This window comes from Perca flavescens, chromosome 1 (assembly GCF_004354835.1).
Source record: "Perca flavescens isolate YP-PL-M2 chromosome 1, PFLA_1.0, whole genome shotgun sequence".
NCBI classification, from domain to species: Eukaryota; Metazoa; Chordata; class Actinopteri; order Perciformes; family Percidae; genus Perca; species Perca flavescens.
Window position 1 is genome coordinate 24,277,733 of NC_041331.1, and position 10,121 is coordinate 24,287,853.

The 10,121-nt window shown below is 36.4% G+C and overlaps 1 protein-coding gene across 1 annotated transcript; it reads right to left on the bottom strand.

The window, feature by feature from the left end:
* Positions 1–3,632: 3,632 nt before the first annotated feature.
* On the bottom strand, positions 3,633–8,585 carry cyb5b (cytochrome b5 type B). Its single transcript, XM_028576697.1, has 5 exons — positions 8,121–8,585; positions 6,740–6,868; positions 5,227–5,253; positions 5,067–5,098; positions 3,633–4,698 (listed from the first exon to the last, which is right to left on the bottom strand). Exons 1-5 carry the CDS (start codon positions 8,319–8,321, stop codon positions 4,602–4,604), a joined length of 486 nt encoding a protein of 161 aa, XP_028432498.1. The 5' UTR covers positions 8,322–8,585; the 3' UTR covers positions 3,633–4,601.
* Positions 8,586–10,121: the final 1,536 nt, after the last annotated feature.

The window sequence follows — 10,121 nt, forward strand, 5'->3', positions numbered from 1 at the left end:
GTGAAAGCAAGGTTTTGAGTGCGAGCAGTGACTATTTGGGTGTGAGAGCAAGAAATCTGAACGTAATATCAGTGAGAAATGCTCTCAAATTGAAATAATGCGCTCTTGACTAATGACAGTAATATAACTCCATAGTGTAAAGCATGAAAAGTAGACTGACCTTTCTTTTTAATTCATTGCCTACAACCATGATGAGTTAGGGTTTTAATGCCATTTTTTAAAGGCGCTGACGGCCTTTGGTCATTAAAGTATAAATGAACACCCTTCTAAGATTTTGTAGCCAAGAGCAGGTTTGAAATTGAACCCAGCTGTATTTTTTCATTTCTGTATTCCTTTTAAATTCTAACAGTACTGTCGTGACATACTATTGAGTTCATGCATTTTTATTTTGATGCAACATTTGCACCTGTTCCCCAACTCCCATATGCTTGTGTTTGGGCATATTCCTCGTTCCCAGCATCATCCTGTCATTTCTATATGGAGGAAATATTTATTCATAATTCAAATTGAAAGTCCAAAGAGAAATTGAAAGTCCAAAGGGAAAACAAAGCGAGATCCAATTAAAAATATTATTATTTTTTAAATTTTCCATTTGGCTTTGGCTTTTGAATTTAATATTTAGCTTTTGAATTTCAATTTATCAGTGGCTTTTAATTTTCATTTAATATTTGGCTTTTGAATTTCAATTTAACATTGGATTTTAATTTTCATTTGGCTTTTGAATTTCAATTTAACATTGGATTTTAATTTTCATTTAATATTTGGCTTTTGAATTTCAATTTAACATTGGATTTTAATTTTCATTTGGCTTTTGAATTTCCATTTAATTTCATTTGGACTTGACACATGTCAATGTAAATGAGGAGGCGTGGCCCAAAGGCTGGTGGGAGGGTCTGAAACCAAAGGGATGCAGAGGCCCCTTATGAGCAGCAGGGCGAGCTTACTGCTGAGGAGCACACTGTTAAGCATCTGTCTGCAGATTCACCACTAGGCTGGATCTTGTTTCACATGATAGAAAATGATGATGTAAGCTAAACACAAACCACATTTCATGCAACAACCGTGAAGTTTTCATGTAGTTACTATAATTGGGCCCGTGTTAGTGAGGACTAGATTAGGACTGGATTTAAAGCTGATTCTGGTTCCCAACTTCGCCCCAGGTGTGTCTGTTTAAAACACGACTCAGACAACTTCTCTCTTTTGATGTTATATTTAATTAAGCAACAGTAGAAACATGGGTGTGGGTAGCTCTGCTTACGTGGGTTTGTGTGTGGTCAGATCTCGAGGACGCACACACACAATCTCAACCGGATAGTCATCGTCCGAACTGCGACCTCTCCTTTTTCTTTCTCTCACTTTTTTCTCCGGGTGGTGCGCGCGGTGTGAGGTGCGTGTCCGCGCTATTCTCCAACATGGAGCCTCCTCACATAAAAAAGCAATCGATTCTATAATCTAGATCGGGAGTTTGCCGTATTAGCAGCAGCAAACAACTGGAAACTTTTTACAATTTTCATCTGCTATTCCACCACTAAATTCACTATTGAGACTTTTTTATGCGATAAATTAACTGTGTAGAGTTTGAATATGGGCAGTTTTACAAACGTTGATGGCCAACTGCACATTTTCTCCGATGTTGTCAGAAGCTTCAGTCTGACGGGACAGCCAGCTGGTGGCGGCCGGGATCGCCTCCCTGCTGGCCGACCAGTGATGTTCACAGACACCGCTGTTAGCTGGAAGTCTGAAAAAGTAGCCTACACGGGCTGTACAAAAGGCCGTCAATCAGGAGTGATAGTTGTGAGTAGTTAATTAAATATAACATCGAAAGAGAGAAGTTGTCCGAGTCGTGTTTTAAACAGACACACCTGGGGCAAAGTTGGGAACCAGAATCAGCTTTAAATCCAGTCCTAATCTAGTCCTCACTAACACGGGCCCAATTATAGTAACTACATGAAAACTTCACGGTTGTTGCATGAAATGTGGTTTGTGTTTAGCTTACATCATCATTTCTATCATGTGAAACAAGATCCAGCCTAGTGGTGAATCTGCAGACAGATGCTTAACAGTGTGCTCCTCAGCAGTAAGCTCCCCCTGCTGCTCATAAGGTGCCTCTGCACCCCTTTCGTTTCAGACCCTCCCACCAGCCTTTGGGCCACGCCTCCTCATTTACATTGACATGTGTCAAGTCCAAATGAAAAGGCAATGTTAAATGGAAATTCAAAAGCCAAATATTAAATGAAAATTAAAATCCAATGTTAAATTGAAATTCAAAAGCCAAATGAAAATTAAAATCCAACGTTAAATTGAAATTCAAAAGCCAAATATTAAATGAAAATTAAAATCCAATGTTAAATTGAAATTCAAAAGCCAAATATTAAATGAAAATTAAAAGACAATGATAAATTGAAATTCAAAAGCCAAATATTAAATTCAAAAGCCAAAGCCAAATGGAAAATTTAAAAAATAATAATATTTTTAATTTGATCTCGCTTTGTTTTCCCTTTGGACTTTCAATTTCTCTTTGGACTTTCAATTTGAATTATGAATAAATATTTCCTCCATATTTCTAAACTTGTGACTGGCCTCAACAATAAGAGATCAGACTTTTGTCTTGAAGGAGACTACTGCAGAAGCTGAGCAACTACATCAGGAGCAGAAGTTTTTATCCATCCTTTTTAGTTTTAAAGCATGCCACATTCACAATTTCCACTGACTAAAACTTTTCTTGCAGCATGAATAGGTATTTAGCACATTTCCACTCCATTCCATTATCATTATAGGCAAGAATCCAGGTGAAGGGTATTAGCTGAAAAAGTATTTATGCAGGAAATATTCAGGGGAGGGCGTTTTCTAAAATTCATCTTTCTTAAAAGTATTTAAAAAATGTTTCATTCAGGCACTAATGTAACAGTAATAATCATATTGGAGGGCATTTTCTTTTCATTTTACTACTTCCTGTCTGACAATTATCACAGGCAGAGAGTGACTTTCTAAAAGGACAGTTGACTAAACATTAAGAGTGATAACACATTTCACCCTTTACACACATATGATGAATATACATAAATAGCATACCATATATTTATATATCTGAAGTTATTCACACAGCAGTGACCAGCCACTTACTTTTTGAAAGATTAATTTTATTGAAAGGGACATTGAGAGGAAAGATGATAAATGCATCTTTAAAGTCAACCAAGTAGATTTTAACATCTGCAAGAAATGTTGTAATTATGTAAAAATAGCAAGTTATAGTCATACATTTAATTTTTTTGTGAATTCAGGTGGTAAATGGACTTTAAGTTGTTGTCTTTGTAATTGGAAAATGCTTGTTTCGAGAGTAATAGGTAAAAAAAAATTGCCTATTTCAGAATGTTCAATAAAAGGAGTGATTTTAGAAATTATATGAAAAGCTTAAATTTATCATTACATATTTCAGTGCCAGCATCTGTACAGCAACCTAGATAATTCAAGGTAATAGATTACTAAATATGTATGCACTGTGACCTGAAACACCCACCAGACTTCATTGAATACAAGCCAAATGACAGTTGCACTCACCCAAAAAATAAAATTAAGATGCATTAAAATTATAACAAAATTGTGAAAAAGCACCAGTTACATGACAAATGGCATAGTGAGGAACATTAAGATTTTAAAACGGAACTGTCGAATAACAAATATTTCTTCACTATATTCTTCAGGGTATTCACTCGTCATTCACTGTCAGCTATTGTATCTGGGTAATAAAACATTATGGTATTATAACTACATACCACATACATTTATATTCACATCAGATCAGGCAGTATGACCATCTACACAAGCTCCTGATAACAGAACTGTAGAAAAATGAGACAAGTCAGAATACATTCTACCTTAAATAATCACTGATACAATATAACTCACTATTTTCAAAAAGAACAGACAGAATAGTTTGACACCGCAATTTCATAATTGGAAAGATTTTGCATTTACAACCATTACAACAAGTGATAAATGCAATAAAGAAATGCTTAACTAGGATTGTGCAGCAAGTAGTGAATGAAATGAACTCCTGATTCTTATTGACATTAAGGTAGCAGTAAAAACTGCTAAAGAAATGCATTGGAAGTTATAATTCAGTGTAAAAAAGTAGAATGGTCACGGTTAACCATTACCTTGACGGCATCACCATTCTGCATCCTAAGATCTCATTCAATGTTTCCATTTTGTCTATCAGTGTAATGATGGTGTTTGTATACCAGGCTGTTCACATAACCTTTATCTGAGCAGGAAAATGGGTAATAAACATACAGACTAAAATGGGTCAAATGCATATGAAACTTTAAGTTAAAGACAACGTTAAACATTAATGACAACGTGCATAGTGACAATGGAATACAAAGAAACTAAAGGCAGATAACTTAAAGTCTCTGGCCAACTGTCTGTTTGGTGCACTCTATGTAGACGGGACAAGGACTAAAGCACTTTATCAAACTGCTTCCCTCTTCTTGTTGCAGAGGACGCAGACACTGCTGTGTGCTTTCAGTGCGAGGAGGTTTTGGTCAAACATTTCAAGGCATCCAGATGAAAAGAATGAGATGGAAACAGGTTGCCAGCACTCAAGAAGACTTGTGTTCAAACACGTAGTAGTAGCGATACATGACAGCAACGACCACTGCAACAATAGCTGGCATCAACCACGCTGTCCAGAAGTGGCTGGAAAAAAAAAAAAAATATATTAATTGTTTGAGCCATTGCAATTAAAATGTTGAGAAAGGCAACTATCAGCTATGAATTGTATATAGTTATGGCTATGTTTTGTTTTTTTAACTTTGCCTTTAATATTAAAATAGTTAAATATAGAAATCTTATTAGATTTTAATACATTTAGATTCTTTTTTTTTTATAAATATAATTGCACTTTCCCGTTTTTTTTCTCCATTTTAAAATTTCGAGAAGGAAGATAAACTACAGTGATCAATGTTCACTTGCAGCAAGAAACTTGACTTTTCAGTGAATATCAAAACAAGTATGAAAACAGTAAACAATGAGCCAGATACACGGTGTTCATCACGATGACTCACCTGAACTCCCCTGAGTTCTCTGCATCTTCATCCTGTAGCAGGAATAAGGATACAAATTAAAAAAAGATCTTGTTCGATTTAGCCACTAACCAAAAACTGTATCGTCTTTGTTAATTCTGTTCCAGTAACTTTCCTGTTGCAATTCAGTTAACAGGCTTACCTTTGCGTTCTCCTTTTTTCTGTCATCCTGCAAATAAAATCAATAAATTAGTATTAATATCTTCATGTGATGGCTGATACAAATTACACTCAAACACGCTAAGAATAAAAATTAAGTCAGTTTCTTATTTAGTCCATAGTTGATCATCAAAATGTATTCATATGCATTACCAGTTTAATATTTATTGTTGACAAAATTTAAATGTGAAGTAGTTAGCCTACAAAATATCAGTTCTAGATTTTGGAGCATGGACACATGCCAACCATTTATCTTGTTGATAGCCACCACAAGTGTGACATTTTTGGGACTGGTAAAAGCATCAGAAAGCTGATAATCACACACAAATTCTTTCTTTTGTGGTTGCATCCACTGGATTGAATGATGATATGAATATGTTATAATGAATATGTTCTGTATGGTGTGTTGGTAGAGACAAACTTGTAAAGGTGCCAATAACTGCAGAAATCAGTCCCTGGAGAGCCATACCAATAATCAGAAAGTAAGGACAGTCTCTGCCCTCAATAGTCTTATGAATCTTGCAATTTGTATTTTGTTAATGAGAGCACACACACACACACACACACACACACACACACACACACACACACACACACACACACACACACACACACACACACACACACACACACACACACACACACACACACACACACACACACTATGGTTTTCTTGTCTCACTATACCATATTATCTTGATAATTACAAAAAAAGAATCAGACATGGCACACTTTATAAAACACAATTTAAATAAATAAAGTTGGAAAATGTAAAACCATTGAATGTGCAACTTTCTGTCTTATCTCACTTACTGTCACTGTAGGAGGGCCCCCTTTGGGTTAACTGTCAATTTAGATAACTGAACTCTTATTAGCTTTGAATGTATTTTTACATGGAACAAAGACAGAGCTTGTTTTTGATAACCAATAGGAAAAAGGGAGGAAACAAAACTCACTTTTAAAAGTCTATATAGGCACCAGACTATTCTTTTAAGAAAGATTTTCATCACGCAACAGAATTTGTTGCCTCATTCTTTCATATGCCTGTATTGAGTGTCCTGGTGCACAGTCATGCTTTTTTTTTGTCCCCCAGGACAGTGTTGTCTTCCAAGTAGACTACTGACAAGATCTTTAATTGCAGCATGAGTTTTGCTCAGTTTAGTTAGATGGCCATCCCTCAATATTTCCACATTATTTCTTAATCATGAATGTGTGGAGTGGAAGCTGAGACTGAGTGGGACATAGAAGAGACATTTAAAGAAAGAAAAATTAACGTTATGCCCATCTTGTGACTCCAAGCAACTTTTGTGCAAGAAATAGCGGGGTTTTTTTTCTCAAAGAGATCTGATGACACCGATTGATTACTCAGCTTGGTTAGAATTAAGCAATGATAATGATTTAATAGCAGTTAAACTTCAGTATTTGACAGAGGGATGTTGATATCATGTGAAGATACTACAGACAGGGAATCATATCTTTCAGAGCTAACATCTTACCATGTGAAGCTCCCCAACGCAGTACTGCTGGAGCATCTCCCTGGCATCTGTGGAATGACCCACATCCTCAAAACTCTCTGTTGCGTCTGCACCTGCCTGCTCCAGCAAAACTTCCTCGCCTCCCGGATGCTGAAATCATAGAATTAATCAACACAGTCACTCAGTGTTGAGCATGTTCATTTCCTTAATTCCCCCACACTCACATTAACCTGACGCAATAAAAACACAGGCACATTTGTGAAATGCATCAATATGGTGTTTTGGTGGTGGAAAGTAACCAAGTACATTTACTCAAGTACTGTACCTAGAGTATTTCCATGTTATGCTACATCAGTAGGGGTAGGAGGGTAGCAAACAGTACAGATAGACAGGAAAGGGTCACGGATGGATTTTAAAACGGCAGCCTACACTCTACTGGGTCAACTAGAGATTGTCCCTACACCACTATATTTTAGAGGGAATTACCATGCTTTTTCCCTCCACTCCATTATTAAAATTCTGCTAACATGTTTAAACATCTACAATACCATACCCTACCCTGCCTAAAAGGATACAAACGCCCTAACCTTCCTAAAGGACACAAACAATGCCTTACCCTGCCTAAAGGATATTTACACCAGGCACTGCAAGAAAGCAGGAGCTTCTACCATGAGGCCACTAGGATCCTAAATGATAAGACTAAAGTGGATAATCATTTTCAGAATGTGTGAAGGTCCATTTTGCATAATGTGTACTTGTGAATTGCATAATGAATACTTTTAATAGCAATTTGCTAAAACCCGGTACATTACATCTCTCCTGGTTGTATGGTTAATGTTCTGCGTGCATTGTCTCTGTTCAAATAAAAAAAAAAACGTTAAGTAAGTTATTTTTGTTTATCCGTGTGTGGTCGTCCATAAACTTCCCTTTAAAGCTTTGAATGCAGAACTTTCACTAAATGGAGAATTTAAACTCTGTAGCATTACTAATTTTACGTAAAGGGTCTATTATCTTACAGTTGACTATAATTTAAGTGTCAGACTCCTATGAAACAGGACCATCGATATGCAATATCACAGTTGGTCTAAGTTCTTGTAAGTAGTTAAATGAATATTGCTGTTAAGGGGTAAAATAAATGTTATACCAGGTAACTTATCGCTTGACTGGACCTTGTTTAACACAAACTCGAAATCTAAACTTTATATATGGATAGCGCGTCGCTGTTCGTGAACAGCTTGAATGAAGGCAGTCAGCAAACGTTACACGTCAACACAACGCTGATACTCGTTTTGTAATTCCAGTTAGTAATCTTAGCCAAAACAGGTAATAAAAGACGTTTTGTACAAACTTAAAGTTGACAGCAATATTGCTAAAGCAGTTGCTACCAGCAAGTGTTTCTTACCTCTTCAAGGAAACCTGTAATGTCGTACACTTTATCGTGGATGATGAGCCATGTGTCAGTGCTCACATTATGCGATCTCACTTCTTCTAATGTGTAATATTTTACACCACATTCTACTGTTTCGCCATTTCCCTCAACATTGGTGTAATTAGCGGCTCCACTGCCTGTGTTAATGGGGTTGTCGATAGTTTCCTCACCCATTCTAACGTTGATACAAAAACCTAACTATGTCGATAGCAAGCTAACGTTAGCTTCTGTTATACAGGTAACTTATGGATTTAACGTTAGCTAGCTACGTGTACGATCAGTTGTATCACTGTTTGAATAAGGTTAGTTTAAAAAAAAAAAAAGCTCCAATTAGCTACACCGCAGAGGTAAAAAGACACAAACACCTGTACTAGCACATATATGCTAAAACACGTTACGAAATAGAGAGAAAAAAACCCACCCTAACCCAGAAGCACAACTGACCAATGAAACTGTGACTTTTGCAGGTGACCAATCAAAATCGATCACTTGATGATCACGAGACTGGGAAATATCCAAAGGTTGTCAATTTTGCACTGTCTTTGCGCATACGAGTTTTTGCCATGCCCCCAGGAACAGCCATAGACAGTATATAACAACGCTATGCTTTGATGCAACTATGAGCTTAGCGGCCAACGGTGGAATTGCAACGTTTGGCAACCCGCTGGCCCAGAAAGACTTTACCCATAGACTATATATTATTATAGACTGTAAATATACCATATTCTGGTGTAAACACTCACAACCCCAAAACCCAGAAAAAAAACAGCATATCTTCATAATTTAATATAAACATAAATCAATCAATCAGTCTGTAACGTATAATGTGCCTCTTTCTGTGCTGATGGGCACATTAAAACAGTTTAAACCAGTGTGATGATAATACATGTGTATGGGGATTAAGGTTCCTAGTGGCCTGAGGGTAGAGTCTTTCAGTGCTGGCCTGGATCTTTATTAATTTTATTAGCTTTTTTCTGGCAGCTTCTTGTGTAAATAACCTTTAGGCAGGGTAGGGCCCCACCTATTGTATGTTCAGCCCATAGACTTATTATTATTATATTTAAAGTCTATGGTTCAGCCAACAAACCACTCTTAGCAGGTCTTTTCATTACAAGACCTTTCATTACAATACATTCAGGTAGTTGTCAAAGCCTTTGGGGAACCTTAAGTCTTATTTTTTTAGGAGACACTTGAAAAAAAGACACTATTTTCAGTAAGCAGCATAACTTTTGATTCAAAGTTCAAACCCTGTCACCAACCCCACCCCCCACCCCAAGTCTGAATGTAATTTTCATAAGGAACCGGTTGTTTATGCCTGTTATGTTGGCAAATGCCAAGTATATACAGTTATTATATATTATAATATACAGATGTACATCATCAAAAACATGTACTTTGTATTGGGGAAGTGTTACATGTGTTCTGATGCCTTTATGTTCTTTTTTCAAAACTGGGAGTAGTCTACTGCATTTAGGGATTTGTATTGATTTTTTTGTACTTTTACTCTATTTCTCTTGTTCATACACTTATTGTTTTGATTACTCAGTGCACTTTAGCTTTTAAATGTAATAAGTATTTTCTTTCATATTTATTGTTTACATGTATTGCCCATTATCCAACCATAACAACGGATGAGAAAGGTTGGACGAGGATGGGATTTGAGAACTGGAGATATATGTTTTAATAAACACTGTTTTATTTTATTTTTAGGCCTTTAGACTAATGTAATGTAAACTATATCCTGTTCTACATACTCCGGTACGGTAGGCAAGCATTATTTTCCCAGGATGGTGAAGGCATGTCCTGCCCTACTCTGACACTGCCTCTGTGTTTTACCCTTGGATCAACGTTTTTTAAGCCAAGGACCCCTTAACTGAAATAAAGACATAACAGGGACCCCCTACTACATATATTGTCTAAAATTAAGTTGCATATTTTTAATTTTCGAAAAAACTTAAAGGTTAGGGTTAAAAA

Coding starts and splice junctions, on each gene's coding strand:
- cyb5b (XM_028576697.1), bottom strand. CDS start 8,321: ATGGGTGAGGAAACTATCGACAACCCCATTAACACAGGCAGTGGAGCC. Junction 5,254..6,739: donor GCGTTGGGGAGCTTCACATG/GTAAGATGTTAG, acceptor TTTTATTTGCAG/GATGACAGAAAAAAGGAGAA. Junction 5,099..5,226: donor GAAAAAAGGAGAACGCAAAG/GTAAGCCTGTTA, acceptor TTCCTGCTACAG/GATGAAGATGCAGAGAACTC.